Source organism: Aulostomus chinensis, chromosome 9 (genome assembly GCF_037954235.1).
Source record: "Aulostomus chinensis isolate RoL2024-O1b breed Wild chromosome 9, RoL_Achi_v1.0, whole genome shotgun sequence".
Classification (NCBI taxonomy): Eukaryota; Metazoa; Chordata; class Actinopteri; order Syngnathiformes; family Aulostomidae; genus Aulostomus; species Aulostomus chinensis.
Window position 1 is genome coordinate 3,798,280 of NC_141328.1, and position 27,917 is coordinate 3,826,196.

The window sequence follows — 27,917 nt, forward strand, 5'->3', positions numbered from 1 at the left end:
AACGCCTCTTAGCTTAGCGCAGTGAGCGATAGTGAATGAGCTGGTTAACATACAAGCCAAACTGCCGTACTGCAACAGAAACCAACCGGTGGTTTGTGTGCTCAAAGCTAACCAGACATGAACCATCGTGTTTCAACCGAATCACATTTGAGCCAAAACACCCACAGATTCACAATAAAAAGACCATATTTTAATTTATGATGGCATAAACAACTAAAAGCACAAAGCGTTACTAAGACGCCCCTTCCTGCCTGCTCAGTGGAGCCCTGCTATTCTCTGCAGTGGCTCCTGGGCTCCATGGATTCACAGGGCTTGTTATGATTGCAGGTGGCCAGAATACTTTGCAATCACTTATACAAACTTTACCACTTACTAGATAATTCTGTCCAATACATTCAGTGGAATTAATCTGAGAGTGATTGCCAGTTTGAGTGGTGAATGACTAAAGGAATCCCTGTTCTGGTGTCTGTTCCCCAGGCGGCGATTGAGCAATACAACACGGATCTCCAGGCGCTGACGAAGACGTGTGAGGAAATGAAGAAACTCTACTCTGTCATACTGGTAATCTTTGAGTTATTATTCCAATATCTCTTTTGAAGAGCCTCAGAGATGGATGGTTCTCTGTTCCACTAGTGTCTAGATGGCCCTCCTCAATTATTTGTCATCTTATCTCCCACTTCCCACAGTGGCATGTATTTCTGAGGAGGAGGAAGTCCCCAAGGTTACTTTTTTTTTTAATTCCCTCTGTGTCCTTGGAGGATTAAGAGAAGATATAATACATCTGATAATCAGTGCATAGCTTCCACGTCATTTTACAGCAAGGAGGAGTGATTTGCTGCTCTGGAATGTGATTCACTCACTTGGATGATAACTTCAGGATTAGAGAACAATCGCTGCTGTCTGCTGTAGTCTGACAGCGGGAGAGAGACAGGTTCATCCTAGACCCTCACGTGTGACGTCACCTCCAGGAACGGTCTGGAAAAGATTCAACAAGAATAAATAAGATGGAATAATAAATGCCTCCCCGGTGGGTTTCTGATGGGGTTTTAAATAATTACATGACATAAATTCATGAAATATAGTCGTGTTTATGATGTAAGTACTCTGATGCGCTGACTGGACCCTCAGAGACCAAATGAGGATCATCTTTAATGTGTTTGGCTTCTCGTTGCTAAGCTAGTTGAGTCTACAGCCCCCTGGTGGGTAGTGAAAGTATTGCAGGCTGGGGGGGGGGGGTGGGGGGTCGTCATGTACAATAAGAGGAAGTACTTCTATCGTCCTCCAGAGACCGTGTGGATTCCATCGCTCCAGACACGCGAGGCGCTATACGATCGAAGCCCATTTACCATTTTTAAAGTGGAACACGAGCTATTCTTCACCTGTCTGACTCGTTCCTATTTCTCCAATGATGGACGATGGTGATTGATGGAACGCCTCATCAGAGGCGGCGAGAGAAACGGCAGCTTGTCGCAGTCGCGCTTATTAATTCTGCGTTGAACAACCTATGAACCTGACGGACGACGGGGATGTTTCCTGGACCTTAAACTCATGGGTGCTTTTATTCGCCTTTAACCAGTTTTCTGGCAGTGGATTTCATTTCAAGAAGCTGTAGTCAATAAATAACAAAATAAAATAAAGATTTCTTTACTGCAGTGCAACACTGGCCAGAGTACTACATTGTTGAATCAGCACATTTTGTGTGTCCAACCAACATGAAAAAGATCCTTATGGACTTTTTACTGGCATTAATTTTTGAGGTGCTGGCAGGAGATGTTAGCTCACGCCGTCACCACGCAATGTGGCTGTCATCGCTTCGTGCTTTTTGTAAGAGATTTGGGTGCAAGTGAAGCGGTGCAAACTATTCACGGAGAATAAACCTCAACCACACAAAGTGCTTTTGCACACGAAGACAACGGCCTGCCTGTCTGTATCCTATACTCTGAGGTCCTAGCAAACGAGGGCCTGAAACCATGCAAGCCGTCATCTGGAGACTAAACATATTAATCCAATAAGCCGCCAGAATATTTCTGATGTGATTAAAGGTTCGTGTCGGCCGCGGGAGATTCTCTGATTTGGGCCGTGGCGTTCTTAAAGTTGGGGGAACATCTGCTTTGAGCATTTGTCTCGACATCAAATAAAGAAAAACTTCTGTCACACATATTATCCGATTCAGTGGGGACGCAGGCCTCTTTACATTTTTGATCACATCGTCTCTGGAGAGGAGCGTCGTGTCTGCTCGCTCGTCTGGCTACGCTGGAGCTCAAGCTTACTTTTGACATCTTAACAGGTGCTACGTCTTTTTTATAGAACCCCGCCAAAACAATCAATAGAGGAGTAGAGGATTATTTTCACAGCTTTTCCACATCTCTATGTACGATCCATCATAATAGAGAGCCCACTTAGGCTTCCTGAGCGCTGAGATGTGATAGGATGAGCAATGAGCTTTAGGCCTATTGAGACTTGTGTTATGCTAGACCCTCAATTAGATTGAGCCCAACTTTTTTCCACAGCTCGCTCGCTCACACACACACACACACACACACACACATACACAAGTAAATAAAGGGGGAGTCAATCTGCTATGAAGATATTAAAGGTTTCCTTTTGAACTGCAGCTCTGCTTGTATTGACACTAAAATCTCCTCTTATTAGAGGAATGTCGGTTGGTTGGTGATTCAGGCCTTCCACCTCTCCGGTTTAGACTCTGCTAGATGGCCTCTGAATGTTCCCCAGTCATTCATGGTGCTGAGAGGCTGAATCATGAAGTGACTCTTCCTCTACCAGCACCAGCGGGTAGGTTCAGACTGGAGGTTCCCGACAGCTATGGATTATTGTTGAACCCGATTCAAAGTTTCTGCCCAGCGACTACGTTGTTGTTAGAGGCTCGATTATGACTCCAATCTGTTCTGAGGTCTGTAGCTGTTCATCCTGAGCTATCGTCCTGGAAAATGAACCTTTGTGTTCATATGTCAGTCAGCTTGTGTGCACCATTGCACCTATAAAGTAACTGCTTTGCTGTAATGGACAGGCGTCCCTTGTCCTTGCTGCTAATTTCCATGCGCAGCAGTGAAAACCTTTAAATGGCTGCTGACGCGACTGTCCTGCTGTGTGTGGAAGAGTCAAGTCAAGTCGATTTGGTTTGTACGGCACCAAATCACAACAAAAGTTCTCTCATGACACTTGACAAGTACAGTAGAGCAGGTCCAGCACCTCACTGCCTCAGTGAACCTCCACCCAACAATTCTCCATCAGCAAGCACATCCTGGAACGTGGAGCAGATCTAGGATCAGTGGGAACGGCCTTCTGCTTTGACCGGTTTGGGGGGGGGGGGGGGGGGATTATTAAGCTGGAATGGCATGGCTGATTCCATTCGTCCTGTCTGGAGCCGTGCATAACGGCTGAGGCCCGTCAAGCTGACAACTTTACTATTCAGATGTTGGTCCAGCACAAAGGGGTCAGCTTGCAGTGCTCACATCAAATTTGAAAACTAGGCAGCGCTGATCAAGTATCACTACCGCGAAGATGAAACCAAGCATGCTGGCATTTGAGAAGTGTTGGATGAGCCTGTATGATAGAGCTGACGTGTGAGAGTGTGTGAGTGTGTGTGTGTGTGTGTGTGCGCGTGTGTGTGTGCTGCTACAGACGTCGTAGCTGCAGAGGTGAAAGTAACCATCGATGTTGTTTGAAATGAGTAGCAGATCAGATGAGCAGCCAAAGTAGCAGACGAGGAATTGGACTGGAGACAGAGTTAAGAATACGGTCAAAATTGGACTTGAACTAAAAAAAAAAAAAGTTATTTTTTTCTGCCATATTGTCAGCATTTATAAATGTCTAAGCATTATTGTTAATGTTGCAAACATCTCCTTCTATAGTGCTCGATTGTCTTTTGCTGCCTTTACTTATCTCACCTTTTTTTCTTTTGCTCTGCATCCTCAAACATTACTGCAAGGGTGTGGGGGGGTGTTGTGGCACTTCAGGCTGACCTTAAAACGTATGGCGGAGGAAATCATGGTACCTGCATATGTTCAATCACAGTTCCACTGGTCAACACTGGAGATTTCTTTCCCGCCATGATTAATTATTCTTGAAGTGGGACGACTTCTCTATCAGGCCGTTCTTTGTCCTATCAGAGAGCAGCTGAGACCGCTGGTGTCTGAAGAACAATCCTTGGTCTCCAGCCTCATCTGCATCCCTGCTCTCCCTCTTTGATTTGACTGAGTGGGGACCCTGTTCCAACACTGTAAAACCTCCTGAATATACAATCAACCCCTTCAGGAGCATTGGAGAAAATGATTGAGGCTGACTGGGCCCTGGTGTTGTGCAAGAGAGCAGCAGGTTTGGGAAAAGGCATCACATTTAGTCACATCTTGTCGCCGGGGTGGAGAATTTATAATGATGCCCTTGAATAGCAGACATGCAAATTTATTAAACATGGAAGAAGCTTGTGGAGTTTTTGGAGGGTGATTTTTGGTGCAGGTCTTTTAAAGAGTTGCTCTTCTAAAGGGCGCGATTTGAAAAAACAAAACTGTCAGTGTGTGTGAACTTGTTGGAGACATTTCATGTGATGCATTCTGCTTTAAAACCGTGTCCCGAAATTTGTCAGAATTCGATGGGTGGAAAAATGACGCGTGATACGGAGGCAATGATGCTGGCGACAGGTTCCTCCCTGTCCCAGCCCACCTGCTCCCATCTCGTTCTTGTTCCCCGTCCACCTGTCTGTCAGTGTCTCAACCCTCTGGTCTCCCTCTCCTCTTCTATGTTTCCTGCTCTCTTTCCCCGTAACTGGTCGAGGCAGATGGCCGCCCTCGCAGAGCCTGGGTCGGCTCCAAGTTCCTGCCTGTTAAAAGAAGGTTTTGCGTGTTGTAGACGTTCTTGCTCACGGGAACTACTGGGTGTAAATGAGTTTAAAGACTGAGGTTCTGGACCTGCTGGACTTGTAATCTTATCAGGATGAATTTGCGATACGACGATGCGGTGCCTGTTGAGGAATCACAAACCGGAGCTGAAAATACAACTTGCCGTTTGCCACCTGAGTCGTCCGACAATATCGGCGACACGTTGTATTGATTTAATTCAAAACTTCCATTCCAATTTATGAGAGTAATGATTGTAAAAAAATGTCCCAGTGAAATCTCGGTACAATTTTACCGCGATACGATACGGATACACAAGAATTTTGTTGATATTTCTGTGTCCGATTTTTGGGCACAGCCCTCATGCACACATGTAGTTACTGATGGTTTTTAACTTTAGTTTCCACCAATCTAGAGGCTGCAAACACACTGGTCCTGTTGCAGTTAAGACGTCACACGCTGTTTGGCTTCTTTGGAGTCGGACGAATGTTGCTGCTGACACTCCCAGTTGCTTCAGTCCACAGTGACTCGGCACTCACCTCAATTTAAATCTGAAGTTATGACTTCAACGTATATGAAAAACATGCTGAGTAAAACTAGAACTGTGCTCTTTTATCTCAGCAAGGGGGTCATGTTGGGGATTTTCAGACAGAATGGGCAGAACAGTGGGAGACGAATGCAGAAAACTCTCCTTCGCACGCTGAGGGCCAGAGCGCCATGTGCACGATCACCTGACACACCATCAGGGAAGAAGCTTTTGTTCTTTAAACCTGCGCAAATCTTCCAGAAACGCCAGCGACACCACCTGTAAGCAGCGATGACGCTGAGGGCTTTTGGATGAATCTGCGAGAGACACACATTGATATTTTAATAATCACTTAAATTCATGTTCAAATTCTATGAAAAAGTAATGACCGGGAAGATTGCTGTGCTAAACTGGGTTGTAACCTGCATTACAGGGTGTAATTTCCAAAATATGATAGTTGGAGATTAGATTTTGCCAACCATCATTTGTAATTATTCCATAATTTACGGCTGCAGATGTCTCGGAATTATTTCTCATTCAGTCAGAGAAGATTCAAGGAGTGGAACGTTTACAGCAAACACTTATCAAGGCAGACGTGACTGAAAAGGCTCCGACTTCTGACTGAGCTCTCATGGAGGATGTGTCAGAACGGATCTAATCAGGGGGCATTAGGGTAACTGCGGGGGTTACGCTAATGCCTCTCTTTCTCTCGCTCTCTCTCTCTCTCACACACACACACACACACACACACACTTACACACACACACAGCACTGTCAGAACATCATACACTTTTACCAAGCAGAGTCAAATAGACCCAAAAGAATCAATCCACATTTTCTGTAATAATCATGGAAGCCACAGCTGCCCAGCATGAACGCAGCATCTTGCTTTAGTGTCGGTGCTGAAAAGGTCAAAGGTCAAGCCCCGGACCAATTAGCACACTACTCTACTGCCCAAAATGTGACTTTATGCAAATATTACCAACAGGGTGTGTCTTGAGATCTTAAGAACATGCTATATAAATATGATGACGATCAATTAAAATCAAAGTTTAGCCCCGACTACTCAGATTGCTGCACCATGTACCTTCCCATGAGTCGTGACCGACGTTTATGTGCGCTAGCGCCACCTACTGTATAATGGAGAGAGAACAAATGATATCACCACTAAAATACATGTCTTAGTAAGTCCTTTAGATCATTGTTTTGCCATCGTAAATCAAAACTAAAATCAAAACTAAACTCTCAGACAAAGGACGGCAAGTAGAGAGTTAAAAACAGTCACGTAAAATGTAAAAAACTGTCTAAAAAAATAAGATACGGGGACTGAAAAAAGTCAAATAATAAATTGTTTGGACTTCATTTCTTCCCATCTCTGGAGGCAAAGCACCTTAAAGTGCTTTGCATTTCTTTACACAGTCAAAGTGAGGAGAGTGACATCAGCCTATGAGCTGGAACTTCTTCCGTCTGCACATTCAGCTGCATGAACCAAGCCCATTAGTTCACTTAGCTCCTCTGACCTCTCATATAGTTTGACTGGAGGATTATGTTTTTATATCAGTGACCCTTGACCCCCCAGGGGTTTGTATTCATTCAGCTTTTCACAGCTACCTCGGTGTGTGAGTGCTCTCCAGGAATGGCCTGCATGCTGAAGCAGAATATCAGCTAATTACATCAAAAGCCCATTTAGAACAAATATTCGAGACCAGTGAAGTGATAAAAGTTAATGCTCTGGTTAATTCTGAAGTGAACTTGAAGGTCTGAGGCGTTGCTTTTTTTCTCTCAGGTCAGTGTTTTTAATGTCATATCCTGTTTTTCTTGTGTCGAGGTGAAATTCGGGGAGCCGGCGGACCAAGACTCGCGGGAGCTCTTCGGGATGATCTGTCAGTTCATTCACGAATTCAGGATGGCGCACGCGGACGTTATATGAGTTCTACTGTACATGTTAGGGACCACTGGGACTGGAGAGGTGTTAGAGGAAATACAGTCACTTGACATGTTACAAAAAAAAAACAAACAGCTTTTTTATGTGGTTGCATTTCTCTCTGCCAATGTTTTGTCTATTAGCTTTGTATCGGAGTTCATTTCACACTGGTCACTGGATGGGAGTCATTCTGTGTGCGTTGCATTATTCTCATGTACCTGGGCAACAGGATGACAAAGTCAGTAGAAATCAATTTTGGAGAAAATAAAGCTGATCTGCATCACATTCGTTCGCGTCAGACGTCGGTTTGTTTAGGGTTGACTTCTTGTTTACTGATGTTTGTTTTGAGACAAATCTGTAATGAAGGATTTGAAACCCTCCGGTGCTGTGAAGGATGCTGAACTGCATCTGAGGGCTCACTAATACCCAGAGCTCTCCGCTGGCAGAGGAACAGAACAGACGAGCAGCTCTGGCTGGTGTTGCTTGGTCGTGCGATCATTTGGAACATGCAGTTGTGCTCTGGTTGGAGATATTTCCCATCCAGGAGGGGCTTGAAGGCCACCTTTTATTCAGGACCACATCTGCACTGTGGCGAGACATGACAAGCAAAACAAATTCCCCTTCACATGCTACTGGGAGGTATTCTTAGCCCCGCCAGCGCCGACGTCCACGTGTGTGACATTTTAATCAGATAACAGGAGAGCCACCATTGTGGAGCGAGGAGGTGAAATGTTCCTCGCTGAGCAGGAAGACTTGCACGTCTCCTTGTAAAAAGGAGGAAACACCGACTTTAATTACACCTCCACAAACTGGCGATACTTTGGCAGGTCGCGCACAAAACCAGTTTCACTGTTTGTTTTCGTCAGTTTTGCGGGCAGAGGGATCTTTGCACAGCCTCACCTGATGCGACTTTATGCTGATTTGGCAAATTAAAAAAAGATGACTTAACCCTGAGCGTCGATACATCAAAGCGAAGTCTGTTCAAATACACATTTAATTTCTCTCCTATTTAAGATTCACTTTTAAAATGAATTACATGTCTCCAATTATTAACCCGATGCATCAGACGGTTGGTTTCACACCAGCATCTGAGACACTAAAGACACTTTCAAAATAATTAAAAAAAAAAATCTAAACCCTTGGCAGGTGATGAAATGTATCATCAATCTATCACCGTGAGTGATACACCAAAGGAGCTCATTACAAACCTGTCGAATAATGGAAAAATCAGAGAAGAGCAGACACAGGGATGCATCCAGACCTGCCTTCAAAATATCATTCGTCTGCTTGAGTGTCGCTGACGCATTGGCCATTAGAATCATTTAAAAAAATACTCGGTTTTGGGCAAGGTCAACGCGAATAAATCACAGCATCATTTTAGATCAGCGAGAACAGCATCAAATGGCTGAAAAGACTCTCCCGCCACCGGGATATTTTCCTTCCTCCTCTGTGGAAATGCGCTTCGTTCCCGGTCTTCGAGCATTAATCGCTCCGAGTGCCGCGGTGCAAGTTCATTAGCCAGCAGCTGGAGCAGGAGGCCGCTGGTATGAAGGTGCTATGACTCATTGTGGTGCCGCTGTGCAGAGGAAAACAAAGTTCCACATTTGTCTCCCACTCTGCGGTGTGAGCTGATGGGAACACACACACACACACGCGCGCACACACACACACACACACACACACACACACGCACACACCAGCCCATCTCCTGGTATCATGCAGCAGACAAATATTAGTATCACTGGCTTCATATTTTAGGCTTTTCCTTTCCTTATTTACTTATTTAAGACGAGTCGAGGTCACGGGACACCGACACCTTCATGGTTTTGGCGACATTTTGCCAATCAATTCCGAATGAAACATCCGACCCGTTGTGTGTAATGTTGAACTTGTTTTGGGTAAAAGGCTCCAAGTGCACAGGGGGATCAAATAAATGCTCCTGAACAGGTTAAAATCACTCCAGAACAGCTTCCTTCTTCTATTTTTGTTTTCAAAGTGAGTTTCTCAACAGTTCTGATTATAATAACAGGATGCAGGAAAACAGCGGCATCAACTCGCTTTGCTGGAAGCCAACAGCTCCAAAACTCCAGGTATGATTTGACTTTTAGCTCAAAACAAAGCGTTTGCTGATAGAATCCAGCTGGATGAAGAAGACGGAGTGCACGCTTGAGAGCTTCCAACCTGCTGTTCGCCGTCAAGCTAAATATACGAGGCTGACGCTTCCTGCACGCTGCAGTCACACAGAAGTGGTGCAGGAGGGGAAAACGTGGCGTTGATGAGTTCGGAGCACCTCCCGCTGCCAGAGTGTCATAATTCTTGGTGAGAATCTTTTTCACAACTTTGCAACTCCTAAAGAATTTTTTTTTTTTTTTTAAGGAACGTATTGATACGCACTTGCGACTCTTGAGCAGTTTTGCTCCAGTAAAAGCTCCGCGCCGTCCTCCGCAGACTGAGACAAAACTATGGATTTATTCACACCTTGGCAAGACTACAGATGTTTTGAACACGCCATCCATAAATCAGAGAAGGTTATCACACCGCAGTGATGGCTGGTGAACAAACTTTTACACCTGGAATAGTTCGGCTGAATCATTCAAGCTCCGTCACCCTTGTAGCACCCAGAAAGGAGCGATTGATGCACATTTCTCAGTGATACGTTCAGGGTCAACGAAAACGTGAAAGAAATCGCTTTAAATTGGCAGGTGAATGTTGCTGGTATTGATCCAGACAAACATGCTGGAATTTTTGATTCAAAATCAGATGAAGTCGGATAAAAAATGTTGGAAAGTCACGGACGAGAGCGGTACCAAGCCAGTGACTGACAGCTGCCCTCTCTGGACGACCTTCAGACTGTTTTATTCCTCTAACGAGTCGCACACGCACATCGGATTCTGTTTAATTGGTGTAAACTAATACAATAACATGTGGCCCGGATTGCCAGAGCTGCTCATTATGCGCGACAGCCAGGCCCCGCCGACGGTCAGAGTGCTTCACGCCTTCATCCTCTACTTTGACGACTAATTAACTTCTGAGAGATGTCTTCTTTTATCAGTAGTGGAGTTCATTTGTTTTATCATTTCTTTTCATTAATACTTCCCAGATGATAAATCCAACCACATCCATGTCGGACAGCATTTTTCAAAAGGGAATAGTTGTTTGGAAGGTAAAATATGAATGTGCCCCCCCCCCCCCCCCCCTCACATAAGCAGTTTAAGTCATTTTACAAATGTCTCCTCACCTGGCCGGTGGCTTCGACACTGACAAAGATTTGCTTCTACTCATTTGTTTATCCACCTTCAACTCAGCCTGACCTCTGATTCCTCTTTCTGACCAGTTCCTGGGCCGGTGCCTTACTTTGAACCAGTTCTGTGCTGTAACAGAATGGATGTCCCAATCCGGATAAGGTATCGGATCGGATCCAGCACGAAATGCGCTCAATTTCTTTTTTTTGTGTCGCGACACTTCGGTTCACTCTGCTGCTCCCTCTGCAGGCACAGGGAGAACATGCGGACTCCGCACAGAGAGACCCCGTGCTCCAGCCGGGACTCGAACCCGGAACCTTCTTGCCGTGAGGCCACCGTGCCGCCTTAACACTGAACGTGAACCCCAAAAATGTTAGTTGTTGGTTAACGGAGTGGATACAGTCAACACTGGCTCAGGTCACATGACTGCGGTCAGGACTTTCCCTGCTCGCTTCAATGATGAACACTGTCAAACTGACCACGAGAAAGACGCTGAGCACCCAAACAAACCAGATGCCTTCACCATTGTGTGTGTGTGTGTGTGTGTGTGTGTGGGAGAGAGAGTGATTGTGTTTGCATGCTGTTGAGCTGCACAACACCCTCCGCTGCCGTGTGTGGAATGGTGGGTGGAGTAGAGGAGCCCTTTGGTTGCACGCCCTCAGGTGGCGTTACACCAGGAACACTGACCGAAGCGCTGAAAACCTGACAAACTCATCTACTGGAAGTGGCGCGTCAATATTAGCAGTGTTTACCAAAACCTGCCATTACAAAGCCCAAGTTTTTGCGCTTTTATAGCCTTGACAGCATAGAACATTTCTTTCGTAAAATTAAGAAGATACGATAAATAAGGAATTAATAATAAATGCCAAGTGTCAATTTTCAAACCAGTATTTGTATGCTGCTTCCTGTTGAAGCCTCTTACTCGATGCGACTGCCATCATGTTGGTTGTTGCCAACTCCAGACAGACATTAGCTGCGTTTCCACTACCACTCCCTTTTCCATTCCCGCTAGAATTGCGCAAAATCTAAATATTGCAATAAAAAAAACTGCAAATGGAAACACCTTCATTTTGAAAACTCTTTAACGCCCTCATGAGGTGGTTCTTCAGACGTGTCAATCGGGCGCGACGTTAAATCTCTCATTGATCCCTTATTCGTGTCCGCTCCCACGCACACCGACTTCACCTCTGAACCGTCGCTCGCTGCCTTCGTCTCGTGATGGGAACAGCGGCGACCGCAGCAGTGACAACTGAAAAAGCTGCTCCAAAATGCAGAATGTTTTGCAACCCCCGGTCCTCCTCAAAGTCGAGCCTCGCGGGATGAGGCTTGACGAGAATCACAGCTTGTGCGCGAAACACCGTCCGATGGAAACACCTGCGAATCGCAGTTGTCCTCTGTGGAAATTTTGGAAATATCGCTTTTATTTTGCGGGAGACTGTAACGGAAACGCAGCTATTGATTGATGAGCAAGAGCCATGGACTCTGAACCCACCAGAACAGGACAGAAGAACCTTTTCTGGAGCGGGGAAAAAAACAAACAAACCTGGGAAGGGACGCTAAAGACAGAGAGCAGAGCTGCTCTGGCAGAATGAACAGAACTCATGAACTGACATCCATCGCTCCAATGAGAAGGGAGTTCCTTCCCACTCCTCTACATCGACATCACGTCCAACTTCTCCTTCACAACAAACCAGCGAGTGAAACTCTACCGTCGCGCGTTTTTCTAAACACCGAAATGAAGCCACACCAATCGACCACATCTGGTGACACTGATGTCACATGACCCACGAGGGATTGATCCCACCATTGACCACACAACGTCTAGAATATCAAGATGTTAATAGCAAGTAGATTACACACACACACACTCTTTAAAAAAAGAACTTTTTAAACAGTTTTCCCATTTATGTTGTAACTCTTTTTACTTTCTTTAAAAAAAAAAAAATCAAACTGACAAAGAAAGGAAAACACGTCTTCAGGTGGCGGGTAACAAATCTCCCTCCAGTCAAAAGTTGTCTTGTAGAACCTTTGTGTTGAGTTCAAGATTCAGGAACGGAAGCGCCAGTCTTCGTCGCGCTCATTTAAAATCCCACTTTAAAGAGTTTGGTGTCAGAAGGGGGACTCGTGACATCACACGCTGGTCCTGGTCCAAACCCGGACACAATCACAACATGGAGGCTCCTGACTACAAGACATTTTGTGTCCAAAAGTTAAACTTGTTTAACAAAATTTACTTCCACATTCATGTATTCAGGAATGTTTCATGTGGGCGGGGTAGGTGCTACCTCAGGGATTTAAATGTGGTAATTATACTTTTTTTTATGCCAAAACAATGTCGACACTTTACTGCATTTCTTAAAGTATTTTTTTTTCCATTGTATTCCTTAACACGTGCAGGGATCTTGACAATAAAATAATTACCACAGAAGTGTGCTGGCTGGATCCCCAGTTCAGCGGTGAAGGTAGTGAACCCCTAATTGCTCCAGATGAGCAGGCTGGTGTGTCAGCCGCCACCATCACGGCTGAATGAACCATTATTACCAAGCTTTCTACCATTAATGCTCTCGGGAGCTATATAATGAACCCCATTTGAATGTGTACTTCCAGGAGCTTGAAACTTTGTTGTAATATTTCCAAGAAAATGTTTCTAGGCACATTACCTCCCAGCTCTGAAATCTTCCATTGCCATGGAAACATATTGACATGCATGACATTAGGCACTCAGCCATTTGTCAGTCTCACAAAATGGGAGCCACACAGAGTGGCGTTGTCCTCACACTGACTGTCATTTACAGGTCCAAGTGAAGACAGACCTACTGATGCTGCTCAGGAAGCCACACACAGACCCAAGGTCCCACCACTGCCTCCCTGAAAACCTGGAAGTGAAAACTTTGCTTCACTGATAGGGTTTTTTTTTTTGGGGGGGGGGGGGGGGCAATATTTTCAGCCAATAAAATCCAGATACCTCACCGCATCATGGAGCAATTTCTGAAAATTCTTACAAGAAACAAACCCCGAGACAAACTCAGGCTCCAGGGCAGATTCCAGATACCGGATTCATCAGGAACCACTCGCGGTTCGCTCCTGGACCTGAATATTCATTCAGTGCTTCTATCAACGGGACACACGGGCAGTTCATACCAGCACACTTTAGTTGAACGCCCTCTTTTTTTTTTTAAGGAGGAAAACAGGAACGCAAACTTGAGGGAAATTACGCAGGGGCAGTTCATTAAAACTTATGTGTGCGTGCGTAAAGTGGATGGCTGGAGCGCGCACACACGCCGCACGACGCTGCGGGGATCAGCTGCTGTCAGACGCGGAGTTGGAGTGAGAGGCTATGGACGATTCCTCCACAGATCTGCGTCTCAAACTGGAACAATCGTCTCTAGAAATTAAATAATAATAAATTTTAAAAAAATCTTCCAGCTTTAAACTGAAGCACCCGAAAAAGAAAATGAGGGGCATCCGGTGATCCCTGCTTTTGCTGAACAAGGTTTAGACTTCATCATGGTTCTGTTGACGGTGGGGATGTCTCTCTCGGATATGGCACATTTGTGGATAAGAGAATAAGAGAATTTGAGAGCGACAGACGCGTCTGCGGCGGGGGAGACCAGCGGAGGGACGGGGAAACTTGGGTGGCGCAGGAGACGGTCCCTCTTTTTCGAATCGGTGCAGCCACAGCCGTCAGGAAGAGAGAGAGGGAGAGAGGGCGAGAGAACCATGGTGAACTCCCTCATACTGATGCTCAGCTGGGCCGTGATCTCGGAGGTTGCCAGAGCTCAGAATGACACGGAGCCCATCGTGCTGGAGGGGAAATGTCTGGTGGTGTGCGACTCTAACCCGACCACGGACTGGAAAGCTTCCTCCTCACCGTTAGGCATCTCGGTGCGCGCTGCCAACTCCAAGGTGGCTTTCTCTGCAGTCCGGAGCAACAACCACGAGCCGTCGGAGATGAGCAACAAAACAAGAATAATCTACTTCGACCAGGTTAAGACACTTTTTTTTTAATTCACAACAAAAGTGATCAAATGTCTTTTTGCAACGGCGCATTAGCAGAGTTTTTTTTTCCCCTTCAGCCTAAAAAAAAAAAAAAAAAAAATCTGTCTCTGTCCGTCTTTTCCGGTGAATTATTTTTCTAAATGGAAATATTTTATCTCTGACTTTGAACATGAAGGGACTCATTTCCACTTGTGAGCGTGGAGCTGCACCTCCAGAGCTGAGTTTCGGGCTTGTTTGCCGTTCTGGAAACTGTTCAAATGTCGCACGCAGGCAGGTTTGGGAAGTGTTGTGGATCATGTTGGAGGGCGGGCATCCTGCAGAGCTCGCACTCCTGTCTTACAGCTAATGTGCACGGCGCGCGCGCACACGCACTCACACACACACACGCACATTCTCACCTACATACTACACCCAAAAGAAATCAAACAACACGATTTGATTAGTCATGCAGCCGTGGCGGTGGGCAGCGTGAGGCGATCCTCTGCCCTCTCGGAGAATTACATAACGGGAGGTTTTACTGTCATAGCACCTGAGAGGGATCTGATTGGTGTGGATCATGCTGTTGCTATGAAAGTCATTTGTCAAAGATCCTGCAGTGGTTTCATGCTTTTTTTGTTTTTTGTTTTTGGACAGGTGAGACTGGTGTGTTCGAACCCTTGCTGCATCCTTCCATCATCACCTCCCCCCCCCCCTTCCTCTGTAGTAAATATACCTCTAGAGTTACTGCAGTCTTCTTTAAATCCTTAAATGACACTCATGAGACACAGTAAGTGCTTCGCTGTATGCCGACTGAAATATTTAGAAAGGGAAGCAAAAGTTCCAAAATGCATTTATTTATCACTCTGCTGGTGTCACCCAGAGAAGCACGTAGAGCTGCACCGCCACAGCGACTTCACCCTGATCCCGATACCAATCTGCTGATACCACAGCTGCTTTTCCTTGAGTGTACTGTCTTTGCTGGTGTTATGTTTATAAAGTACAAGAGAGCCTGTTTATTTATATATTTTAGGGCAATTTATTTAACGGCGTACGCACGGCTGGTGGCTCTCATCCGTGTAAGGGAACCTGGACCTGCACCATCATTCTTATATCCCATCTGTGCATGAAGTCAGTCGATGTGTGGATGTACTGGCAATTCCAATATTCCCGATTCAATGTCCCATCACTACAGCCAAGAGGATTCTTTGTCTTATTAAGTTATGTGAGGAACAAAAAAAAGAAATCTGTTTATGCCCAAAAGTGGAATTTATTTAGAGAATATACATTTGGGTCAGCCTCATTTATTTTATTTTTTTTTTTGGATCTCTTTGTCCGTCTGGTTTGCAACAGAGACGCTGGAAGAGGAAATAAGGCTGATGAAAATGTTTGAACAGGGGGAGAAACGTGCCTGATTCCTTGGTGAAGTCCTGCTGGTATTAACCCTTGAGTTGCTGGCTACATCACATGCTTCTCTCTCTCTCTCTCTCTCTCTCTCTCTCTCTCTCTCTCTCTCTCTCTCTCTCGCAGGTTCTGGTGAACATAGGAAACTACTTCACATTTGAGTCAGTCTTTTTGTCTCCTAGAAAAGGAGTCTACAGTTTTAACTTCCACGTCATCAAAGTGTACCAGAGTCAAACCATACAGGTAACTTCTCTGCTCCTGTACGAAAGTCACTGCGTAGTTTAATTCCCCATTTCTGACGAATCCTGATCTCGGTCACACGTCGGTGTGCATTTTTGCTCTTTTGTGCGACTTCTGTTGTGCGAAGAGGGTTTTTTCCACTTCACGTTCAGAGAGTTTAACCCCTAATGAACCGCCGCTGTGGCTGTGATACCTTCCAGTATCAGCGTGTAGTTTCTCCTCTCACACCTGAGTAAGCAGTACATGTGTCACATTGTCACCTTCTGAAAATAACTGCCTAAATCAGTCGTTCTGACAACTTTTTGTTGTTGTTGTTGCTTAAAACAACACCTTATGATGTTTTATTGTGTTTCCTGGAAAACTTGAAAAAAAAAAAAAAAACCCGACTCAGGCGATTATTTTAAGCAGGCGACGATATTTACTAAAGCCTCCCCCGGCGTTTCTCTCAACCCATCTCATACGAATAAGTCAAAGGACAAAACAAGCACAACCTCTCGTCGTATAATTTCAACTCTTATCATTGCAGTATCGGCACCACAGCGTCTCTCTCTTTTTCTTTTTTTTGGGGGGGGGGACACAAACATTTCCAAAACTTAATTTTATGGTTATTCACTGACATCAGCGTCTTGGAATGAAATCCTCTGTTGAACAATCACATTATGTGATGTCAACAAGTTCCAGGCACAAACAAAGACTTTGTTGAGTTGAGGAAAACGTCATCAGGTGCATTCAAGTTGTGTTTGGGACTTGAAGGACCGCCAGACTTGGCTGCTACCACCCACAGGCCCAGTCTGACCCCGGAGCTTCACCGACGCCTGTTCTGACAACTGTGTCCGTCACCCGCCATACCAGGGTTGTAGCAGGGAATCCACATGTCCACCGTGGAAAGGATCATGATCGAGTATAAAGGGTTGGCTACGTTGAACCGCGATGTAACCATCAGCGGTGGAGACAGGCGGGTGACCAGGGTGGCACCCCGGGTGCCCTCCCAAATTCAATCGGATGTACTTTTCAATGTTTTTTAATGAGCATCAAACTGAGTCGTGGGTCGAATCCACGAGCCCCAGCATCGGCAGGTGAGCCAACTCTAGATCGACATTCAGTTACAACAAACAGCACTGCCCCGCATTTGGGTGTAAATTCACACAGTGGCCTTGTTATTGAGTCATCAGTTTTCTGGAGGCATCCGCCCCCCCCCCCCCCCCCCCCCGTTGTAAAACTTCACCCCTGACCCCCGTAAAAGGCAGCGTGAGGAGGTAATTTCAGGTTTGGCATGAACTCATTGAAGCACTCTGGAACTCCTCTATGGTTTTAGGGACTAATAGATGGATGAATCCCAAGTGGTTTTTCCAGAGACGACTGGACCGCCGATCAGCATTGAGCAGGACTTCAGTATTACAACAGGGGTCAGCGAGTCTCTACCGCATCAAAAGGAACCGACTCGTTGGCTAAATGTCTTGCAGCAGCCATTGCTCAACCCATCTGGTGCTGCCGTGCCGGTTCTTTAAACCCTCACTCCAGACGCAGGCCAAAGCGGTTTCTTTCAAGCAACTTGGAAGGCAACGAGCCCAGTGCATTCTGGTTGCTTTGGCCCTTTCTACTGAGCTTAGCAAGTCTGCTTTGGTCAAGAAGCTCCAATTTTTACAAAAATATTAGGCAGTCCACATTTTATAATTAAAAGGCCATCCTTTCTTGCGTAGTTCTTTAGAAGTGGGGAAGCCATTTGTGTTTACACAATCCCATGAAATCACAATGAGGCTTACTTTAAAATCAACTTAATCCTTTTTTTTGATCGTTTTTATAATGGATCTGCAAGGACAAATATTCAGCCCCTTCAACGAGTCTCTTACAAGTTTTATCTCTGTGTTTTATCCTCTCATTTTACTGTAGCAAGGTAAGGTGCTCTATGTACTCCTTCTCTGTGATTATAATGTTTTATTTTATTGTTATGCCGAAATCTTTCCACTTGTTGTGCTTTGCTATTGCTATTTTTTTTAAAGTGTAGTACTACTATTATAAAATAAGCATCTTGTGGGAGATATACATGAAAAGATCCTCGCCTGCTCTCCAAATCAACATTACCTTCCCTCCAACAAAGAGAAAAATTGATAATCAACCCCCTCCTTGATAACAGGCCACGTTTGAGGCTCAGCTTGGATAAAAATAATCGCTGTTGAGTTTCTTTACCTCTTTTTCTCCGTTTGCCTGAAAAATCCCCTTGACTTTTCAAACCGGGACCCTCAAAACCAAGGTGTCAGGGACCCGCAACCTCCACTACCCCCTGAAGCAGCTCCAGTGTGCAGTTGAGCTGCTATTTTTTGTAGTAGCAGTTCTATTTTTTTTTTTACCTTCATAAACAGTTAAAACCTTTTAAATACTTTTTAAATCTTGTGTCATGACCCCCCCCCCCCCCCCCCACACACACACACACACACTTTGGGAACTCGCGGCCAACATGAACAAACGCTCAACCTTTCCTGTTATCAGACTGCTCATTGGTTGTTTGGTTCACTGAAACGTTCCGTCTGCTTCGCGGCTGTTGATCACTCTTTTCTGTTGGATTTCCAAAGGTGAACCTGATGCTGAATGGGAAACCGGTGATATCGGCCTTCGCGGGCGACAAAGACGTCACTCGCGAGGCTGCAACCAACGGAGTTCTGCTCTATCTAGAAAAAGAGGACAAAGTCTACCTAAAGCTGGAGAAGGGCAACCTCGTCGGCGGTTGGCAATACTCAACATTTTCTGGCTTTCTTGTGTTTCCTCTGTAAGAAAAGAAAAAAAAAAAAGGAGATTGTAAATGTACTGACTTTCATGTGTTTTCACTGTGTAATCAAAACATTGCTGCTGCATCGGTTGGATCTTGAGAAATGATGGATGGAAATGGATCACAAAAGAGAGGAAATTTTTAGAAATTGTCGGCGTTCTCTGGAGGCGGCGAGTTCCCGTCCAGATGAGAAAAAAAAAAAAAAAAGACTTGAAATGTTCCCCGTTGCTCCTGTATGTTCCTGTCACTCAAGCAGCCTCAGAGAGGAACTCTAGAACATCCCTGAAGTACTTTTCAGACGCTGCCTCGACTTGCATACTGATTCCTTTTCATCTGTTGCATTCAAGCGCATCGGCCTTTTGGGTGACGACTGTGTACGCTCGTGTTACTCGTGTGACATCTCATCACCAGAGTATTTACATTTGTAAGCCCGTGGTTCAAGTTTACATGAACGGTGTCTGTGTACATTGGCGGATGGCTAAAACTGATTAAAAAAGGAACTCATGCTTTTCTGATCCGACGTCAGATTTAATCATTTCTTTCTGATCACTTATTTGCTCTGGGTGTATCAGAGTCAAATGCTAAACCTGTCCCCTGAACTGTCTTAATATTCTTTTAATTTGTTTTGCTAAATGTATTTGGAGGGAAATGAATTCTTAACTAGGTGGTTTTTAGTGGTTTTGCAGATGGAGGCTGCTGTTGACAAACTAAAATCCCGTGTGACGTTAGATTTAGGCAGTAAAAGCACTTTGGTTTAAGTGGCTATCATTAGCGCTTCTGATTAACGATTTATCATTTACGTAAAAAGGGGTTGCTCGAAGTGAAAAAACCTCTCAATTATCACCCGACTGAAATCCCCTCGGTTCAGCATCCTAACATCTTCCAGCTCATTGTCTCTGCAAGTGACTCCTCCGGTTCGGTTCACTGTCCTCAGTGTTGTTCTCCAGCTGTTTCCTCATTAACGTGCACTGCCGAAGCAGACACAGACAATCCTGCTGTTGCTGGATGTGTAAATAGGAAATTGTTTGCTACATCAACTTAAAAAAAAAAAGGTGCAGAAATCTGTTGCTGCGGGTTTAAAGTTGGGGAACGACTGTAGTTGCAGTTTAAAGTCAATAGAATGTCACATACTTTAAGTCACCGATGGCTGTCTCGGCGAAATCGCCATCTTTACCTGCCCAGATTACCAGCAGGGCAGGGCCCCCCCAAATCCAAGGGGCCCTGGCCTTACTGTATCATACAGGTTTGGAACACTGGACATGTCTGAAAAATGTTAACTTTAATCCACTGAAGTACAACATCAAACCCAGGAGGATCCTCGGTCCTGACCCGCAGCCGATTGGAAAGGTTTTCTTTTTTCTTTTTTAATCATTTCATTATCATTATTTGAACTTCTATTGTTGGAGTCTGTTATGGTGTTTGAACAGAAAACTGTGACTGTTAGCAAATGTTCACTGTATACCAACTCAATCATCTCAAGAGGCGCCGGACCAATCAACCAACCAACCAACCAATTAATCAACCACCCAATCAATCAACCAACCAACCAATCAATCAACCACCCAACCAACCAATCAACCAACCAATCAACCACCCAACCAACCAATCAATCAACCACCCAACCAACCAACCAATCAACCACCCAACCAACCAATCAATCAACCACCCAACCAACCAATCAATCAACCACCCAACCAACCAATCAATCAATCATCTACTTGTTTCAGCTCTACAGTGCCATGGAAAGCCAAACAGTGAATTACAAGCTTAATTGAGCCATTGCTGCTATGAGTTTACGTTGTTTGGCAAGAAAACATTTAAACTGGAATATAATTTAGTATCCAAGTGTCAAATCTGCTGGACAACTTTGTCCGTTAACTAATCCATACACTTATTGTGTTATATTTATGCTAACTTGCTATGTGTGGTGGTGTTGTCAGTTTACACACCAGCCAATGAGGCACAGGGAACGCAGCTTGTACATTCCTGCAGGGCGTCCGCCAAGCACTCCTCTGCAGGGTCATATTTCTTTACTGATAAAGCTTCCACTGCTTCTCACTCAGTCGATTTATTGAAACCGGTGAAAAGTTCTGACAAAGAACTCAGAGCAGGAAATGAGGTGATCAGGTGGTGTTTTTGTCGTGAAGGGACGATCAAAACGTTTACACCACAGCGCTCAATTGAATCAGGATGAATTGGAACCATTTTCTCTAAATTGGTGGCATAAGATCACCCTGACGGTTGCTCTGGTCATCAGTGGGTGACCAGGATGTTAGCAGAGATGCTAATTTAAAACAGTTTAGGCTGGATGGCTTGCAACTCGAGTGCAATTCTCCCAAAAAACAAATTTATTCAATTAACAGAGCGTCAATAGGAGGGAAGTCTTTGCTAAAGGTTAAAACGGACTACAAGAGTCTGCTGGGAGCATTCAACTGGAGTTGCCAGTCCTCTTACTAAATTGAACTCCTTTTTCCTTCAGTTGGCAAACATTCTCACATTATCCCGATAAAACAAATATTCAGCCGGGAATCGATTTCTCGCAAAACGGATTTGCTGTCGAAAATGTGTGGCACTTTTACCTTAACAGACCTCTGGTTAGTGGGACTTAATAAAGTTTAGCGGGCAACTGATATCCTTAACATGCTTATAATTAACTGTCACGGCTGATGAACATAAAAAGCTTCCATGCAGCCTGGGATAATGAATGAATTAATAAACTCCTTAACTTTGGCTCTTGAGCTCAACGTGCTCCAACAGTGCGTGATGGCTGGACGCCGCCAGCAGTTACCACCGGACTTTTTTGGCGGCTTCACTGTTCAAAATCAACCCGGTTGAAGCTTTTCTTACGGGACTTACACGACCGTTCCATCCTGAAATAGTCATCGACACCTTCGTTAGCTGGAAAAATGTGAAGTGTTCTACTTGGTCATGCTCACTAATCAGATTTATGTTGCTACATGCTGTTTGCCGATGTATTTTTTTTGTCTGCGGTGGATGGTTGTCAGGTGAATAAAGAGGTAATGGTTGGAATGAAAGAAGTGTATATAATTTTTCTGTGCAGCTACGCAGGCTTCCTGCAGATTACTGGTGTCACACTTCATACCGTCAGTTGCTCAAGGAAACAGGGCAGGATATTTACCCCATTAATATTGCAGGCATGTTCGGTGACAGAGCGCTGCGTAAATCAAGCAGACGGAAACAGTGAGGCAACATCGAATCCGTCTGATGTCCTCTGACACTATGTATATTTATCGAGCTCAAATCAATCTGTATTTTTTTTAATCTACCTTCACCACACGTCTGTGACCGATGGTTGACTTTAACCCTTTCCCCACCGGTGGTTTTCATCTTATTTCACCGGCCACCCGGTGCCACCCGGTGTTTGTCAAAACCAACAGAGAACTTCGAGTTCCACGTGTGAGGACGAGGCGTCTCCAAAGAACAGAGTGCTTGGATTGACACACAAAAGCACCTCATGCTCTAACATCAAATGCTCTTGTTTTATAATCGCTTGACTCAGCTATCGATGATTGACAGCTGAGCATCTGTCAAAGTGACCTTAGCCTTTGAACTTTGACCAGCAAAATCTTGTCGGGTCCCTCTCGAGTCCCGGCAGCTCCGGGTGTTTCTGGGATATTTTGCATTCATGTTGGGTGACCGTGACCTTGACCTTTGACCACGGAAATGTCGTCAGTTCATTCTTGAGTCCCAGCGGACAAAACTTAAAAATGAGAAGAAGTTCTAGGAAGACGTTCCTGAAACATCGCCTGAACTAGAATGGGACGGCTGAGGAACCTGCCCACCGCCGTCGCGGGTGTGGAGGCGTAACAACTCACCTTTGAGAGAAAAAAAGCTATTAAACAGCAATTTAGCAGTTTTCAAACTATTCTCGTTAATATTAGCATGTTGAGCAGCGCAGCTAACATCACCAACGCAGCAGCAGCCGAGGGACTTAAAGATGTACCGCAGAGTTTTGGAGGTCAAAGGTCATGGCCACTTCACAAGAACACGACAACTTCTTCAAATGTAGAACCAAAATCCACTGGTGCTCAAAGACGACCAGAAAAAACAAACAAAAACAAACATTTGTGGTCAAAGGTCAAGGTCAGTGGGACAGGCACGCATGGAGGAGGGGGAATACTACAACAATGCAGTATTTCTACTCATCATTACAGTGATATTAAATACGATGGTGAAAACACGGATTCCTGGCGGCTCATTCATGACATTTTTCCTCTTTATTATTCTACGAGAACGACAGTTGAGCCTGTGTTTTCACAACCAAGCGAACGAGGGTGTATCTATCAAACCCCACCTCCACATGTAAATGATATATTTCTGGACTCGTAACTCAGAAAAACCCCTGGACACAAACCCGTTATTGTGTCATGATCATTTGTCCCGTACGGTGTCAGCTGATAAGACGGTGCTGCTACAACATCCATGAGTAACAAATAAATCGATGAATAAAGCAGGATTCACGTCATTAGTACATGAACAAAGGTTACAGATGGCCTTTTATCAGACAGGAGGTTTTTAATTATAATTAACGCAGCGGGACGTATGCTTGACTGTGGTGTTGTGTTGTGTGAAACTGCGATGATTCCCTGCGTTAATGAATCTGATCCTGGAATCATTTGCTGGAGATTATCTGCTGCTGCAGCTTGATTTGTTTCTGGCGGTGTTCAGGCTGTCAGATTGACTGTTTACAAGATAAGACAGATCCAGCTGAAAAAGTAATTTTAAGAAAACCGCGTCTCTCCCGACTTAACAGGAATTCATTAAAAACGGCAAACAGAAGGTCACTCTGAGAACTTTACACTCTGTGATTTTACGGTCATGTAGTTGTAGAGTAAAAACTTTGCTGCAGAAAAGGGGATTTGTGCGAGGCAAGTTCATCCTGTCCTCAAAGTTATATAGTGGCAGCTGTGCTGCGTAGAATTCCAAACTGAATTCTAACCTTTATACTGGCATTTCAGAGGACTATATTGAGGTGTGATAGAATGTATTGTCTCTAAACACCGTAGCTCCACACACAGATTGCTTCCAGCAGTTGCGCTGAGATATGCACAGCACCGCTTGTGTTGATTGCATCCAGGGGGACTCATAACCCATGAACTGAATTTTAACTCCGCATTAACCCCAGTGAAACAAAACAGAGGCTCGCGCAAAACACAACAAGCATTCATCCTTCCACGGTAAAACACAGCGCTCACTAGAAAGGAAACCTAATATTGCACGTTTAGCGGCAGCAACACACACTTGTGGTTGTGGTTTCAGCCGCCGAGCCTCCAGGGTCTGCGGTTGTGAGTCAGGGTCCGGTGCCTGATGCAGACTACAGACTCATGTTCTGGTTTTGCTTTCATTTGAGTCACCTCTTTTGTTTGGGAAATTCCTGCAACAGCTTTTCCTGTGAAACTCCAGCGGCATTTGGTGGACTTAAAATCCTCCCCTGAACTTTCACTGGAATACAGGTGAGACAATGGAGGAATTTTCATTCCTTGGGGGGGGAGTTTTTCGAACAAATAAACAACAATAAAACGAAAACATGAACAACAAAAATAAAACCAGAACTTTCCTCCATACCGCTGGTCCAAAGTTCTCGCTGACGCCACGCGTTTCGTGAGGCTCAGAGCGTTTTTGGCACGTCAGCGCTTCAGGAAAAATGACTCAGGTTTCATTTTTGGGTGACCCGCTACTTAAACCAAGTGTTGTTCATCAACTAAACCGGTCCATCATAAAACATTCAGCGAGTAACGGCAAAGTTCCGTTAGCAGCAGAACAACATTAATCACCTCCCGGAGAACTGCATTGTTGAATTGGGGATTTGTTTGTTTTTTTTCCGCCACCAAAGGGATCCTAACTGACTTTACACAGGCAGAGTTTCCTCAGCACTGACAGACTCCGCGGCACCACTACGTAATGGGGTGCGTCTTTTCATATGTTTCTCTGAGATCAGTTGGAAGAGTAGTTGCCTCATAGCTGAGTAACTGCCACTCCGTGCCAGACGCCTGTCAAGTTTTAGATTTCTACATCATACCAAAAAAAAAAAAAGGAAAGTGTGCCCCCAACAAGAGGTGTAGTCTGCATCATGATATTGCAGGGCGGTGTCTATTCTTAAGTTTGTTTATCTGCTCTAATGCCACCAACATTAGCATGCCTGCCAGGCCTCCTACTCAACCAAAGTTATTTTCAAATGCAGGGTGTCATTTGCCAACTACATTATTTTGTGGGGTTACAGGTTACTTGAGAAAAATGCCAAATTCTGACTGAAGCATTGGCTGTGTTTCTACACCAGAGTTTAGAGTCACAGTACTTTCTATATTCATTTCCTCTATCCATTTTCGAAAAGTGACTTTAAAACACCGGGGCTGAGTTGCTCGACCCAGCAACAACTGCTGCTACATCAGCTGGTGAGGATGCTGTCCTGCTGTGGGGGGATGTGCCTCTTAAGTGTCAGGATGGAAAAACCACTCAAACCCTCAGAGGCTGTCTCAAGCCGTGCACCGCAGCTACACTTGGCTATGTGTGCATTCCTTTTCCTTTGCCTGGCCTTGATGGCTCTCTTTCGCTCAGACGTACTCGGGTCTCTCTTGCAGAAAGAGGCTCAACTGATCGACCCGGTTGAGGTCCTGCGTAACAACACCCTTGTTTAAGGTTTTTTTTTTGGCATATAGTCTTGACATTTGCCCTTCCTTGATATGAATTTTCTTGCAAAACTTAAATTCAATGCGGTTTTTCAGCTCTTCTCATCTTAATTCTGGTGCATTATACATTAGCAAGAGGAAATCGTTGGTCATTAAATAATAACATGTTTTGATTTTACAAAATCCAGCAAAAAAAAAAAAGTATGCATCACCGCACGCGTCCAGTTACAACACAGACGAAAACAATTTCACAAGCAGCAAGCAGGGCAGCAGCGAAACGTGTCCTGTCATGCTACGCACCTAAGCTGAACATGCGAGCGGGCTACTGTATGCAAATGAGCTTGGAAGAGAATTGTTGATTTGTTGGGCCGAAGGACTGCGAAACCACGTTTGCATGCAGTGCAGTTCTCCAGAGCACCTCTGTGCCTGCAACACGCCTCATTCCGATTTCTGAATAGTAAATGAAAAGCTCATTTGGTGTTTGGGTCAGGGGGGCTGCTCAGGGAAACTCAGAGTCACTCCATATGATGAGATTTCAGTTGGTTCATTACTCACATTGCAACCTTTGTAATTCTTCCGTCTGCCAGGATGCAGAAGGCCTGCTGGAGGGAGTGCTGCGAAGAGAGATGTAGATCATTTTGGCAAAGCTTGTCTCAGGAGCAGAAAAGCAAGAACAGAAGATCTGAATCATAATATGTGCGTCACGTCCTGCTGGAGCCGACTGCACCGTGTCGCTCAAATTCAAACAGTTTACCCAATCAATGAGCGGGGAATATACAGAGGGTGGTGGAACCCACCCTCCACCCACTTTATTAGGTACACTACGGCAATCCAACACGATCAACATTATGTGCACATGCATGCATCCTCGGAGATAAACGTTCAACTGCCAAGCTAAAGCTAAAAGTAAAACCTACCTGTTACTGCGCTGTCCCAGCAGTCCTGGCCCGATCCCCATCGTGAGTCAGCACGCTTCCTGTGGTCAGATACGATTTAGCATCAGTTCAGGGGCTGACATGAGCACGAACAACTACAGCCGAGGCGGGACGGCATCAGGTCTGGATTTCTCAAACTAGGGTTCGTCTACTCGCTTAATTTCATTACATTCCATCCAAATTTGGGGGGTTGGAAAAACCAAAGCTGCGCCGAGGCACAAAGTTAACAAACACTTCGATCCACATCATCTCCAGTTTCTTTTAATTAAAAAAAAAAAAAAATCTTATCACCAGTGTTCATCAAAATCACTGTTTTGAGCTATGCTGCGAACAGACACGCGCTACATGCGGTAACTCCAGATGGGAAAGCACGACAGCCTCGTTTCTGTCCTCACACCCTGGGAACAACCTCTCTTCTGCTGGGTTGCTCTCCAGTCCCATAATCACCTGGGCCAGGTTTGTGAGCAGGTCTGAGAGCCATCCAGGACCAGCCCCTGTTCATGTCAGGCAGGCCCATCTGTTTTACATTTGGGTGGCAGATGAGCGCTCATCTAGAGATTCATAACATGCATGGGCAGGCCAACAAAAGCACTGTGAGCTTTATAAAAGAAGAATTCATGGCAGAGTTGTATTATTAGACGGCAGTACATCGTACGGGTGTACTCAGTGACGTGGCTCATTGGATTATCCTTCATGTGTCTTCTTCCGTTTTAGCTTTGTCGGGTTTTTCAAGGAATACCTTTCTGTCAGGAGACAAGTTGTATTTGCGTCTCAGTTTCTTCCTCTGTCCCCTCCAACTGACATCAAATGCAAAACAAACAGATATGAACTGCAAAATCCCATTTAGCAGAAAACTTTAATCCTGAATGGAGGTTGTGCACTGTGCCGTTCCATTTTACACCTGAGGATGAAGTGACGGTCGCTGTGCATTCCATTTCGGAACCTTCCCTTGCAGGGAAAACACATTGCATGACTTATGTATCCCCACGTGGGGCACACGTGAAAGTCGTGTGTCATTCTTGTGATGACATGGAGGGCTTTTATATGGAGAACCAGCTCCATTGTCTTCCACTTGACTCATCCTCAGTGTTTTGATATTAACCACAAATGACATGCCCAGCTCTCAGGATATTGTACTCTACCTTTGAACGCATTTGTGAGTGAAGCAAGCTGCATTATGTAAGGACTTCAGCTCCGGGTTAATAATAATGTGGACGGCAAGATGTGGATGAAATGCCATTGTCTCATCAACCGTCTCCGATGAAACCTAGTAGCAAGGTAAGGGGGTGCGGGGGAGGGACCACTTACTGGCATGGCAGCGAAAAAGTGAGTCACATCAAAAGTGCATTAGTGACTTTGACTGACAATAATCATGTAAGTTATGAAGGGGGGTGAATACATGAAGTG

The 27,917-nt window shown here is 45.0% G+C and overlaps 2 protein-coding genes and 1 long non-coding RNA gene across 13 annotated transcripts in view; 2 read left to right on the top strand and 1 right to left on the bottom strand.

Annotated features, from left to right (window-relative positions):
- Positions 1–7,581, top strand: part of LOC147255450 (uncharacterized) — a 32,056-nt gene extending 24,475 nt beyond the window's left edge. For 2 of the 4 annotated variants that reach the window (XM_086213178.1, XM_086213180.1), the window contains 2 exons: positions 478–561; positions 7,208–7,581. In XM_086213178.1, coding sequence (XP_086069304.1) covers positions 478–561; positions 7,208–7,309 — 186 coding nt within the window. In that variant the 3' untranslated portion in view covers positions 7,310–7,581. Of the gene's footprint in view, positions 1–477; positions 562–686; positions 1,229–7,207 lie in introns of those variants that run through there. The other 2 variants (XM_086213179.1, XR_015117838.1) reach the window with 2 other exon arrangements.
- The window catches only part of LOC147255451 (uncharacterized), a 65,864-nt gene that overhangs the window by 20,287 nt on the left and 17,660 nt on the right, over positions 1–27,917 (bottom strand). For 5 of the 8 annotated variants that reach the window (XR_015117841.1, XR_015117844.1, XR_015117843.1 and 2 more), the window contains exons 2-5: positions 26,493–26,551; positions 26,131–26,189; positions 18,855–18,926; positions 861–975 (exon numbers count right to left, since the gene is read on the bottom strand). This is a non-coding gene — a long non-coding RNA (uncharacterized LOC147255451). Of the gene's footprint in view, positions 1–860; positions 976–16,022; positions 16,054–18,602; positions 18,927–26,130; positions 26,190–26,492; positions 26,552–27,917 lie in introns of those variants that run through there. The other 3 variants (XR_015117846.1, XR_015117845.1, XR_015117839.1) reach the window with 3 other exon arrangements.
- On the top strand, positions 13,809–22,094 carry cbln4 (cerebellin 4 precursor). The gene is made up of 3 exons (XM_086213181.1): positions 13,809–14,532; positions 16,051–16,167; positions 18,735–22,094. Exons 1-3 carry the CDS (start codon positions 14,266–14,268, stop codon positions 18,930–18,932), a joined length of 582 nt encoding a protein of 193 aa, XP_086069307.1. The 5' UTR covers positions 13,809–14,265; the 3' UTR covers positions 18,933–22,094.

Coding starts and splice junctions, on each gene's coding strand:
- cbln4 (XM_086213181.1), top strand. CDS start 14,266: ATGGTGAACTCCCTCATACTGATGCTCAGCTGGGCCGTGATCTCGGAG. Junction 14,533..16,050: donor GAATAATCTACTTCGACCAG/GTTAAGACACTT, acceptor TCTCTCTCGCAG/GTTCTGGTGAACATAGGAAA. Junction 16,168..18,734: donor ACCAGAGTCAAACCATACAG/GTAACTTCTCTG, acceptor GGATTTCCAAAG/GTGAACCTGATGCTGAATGG.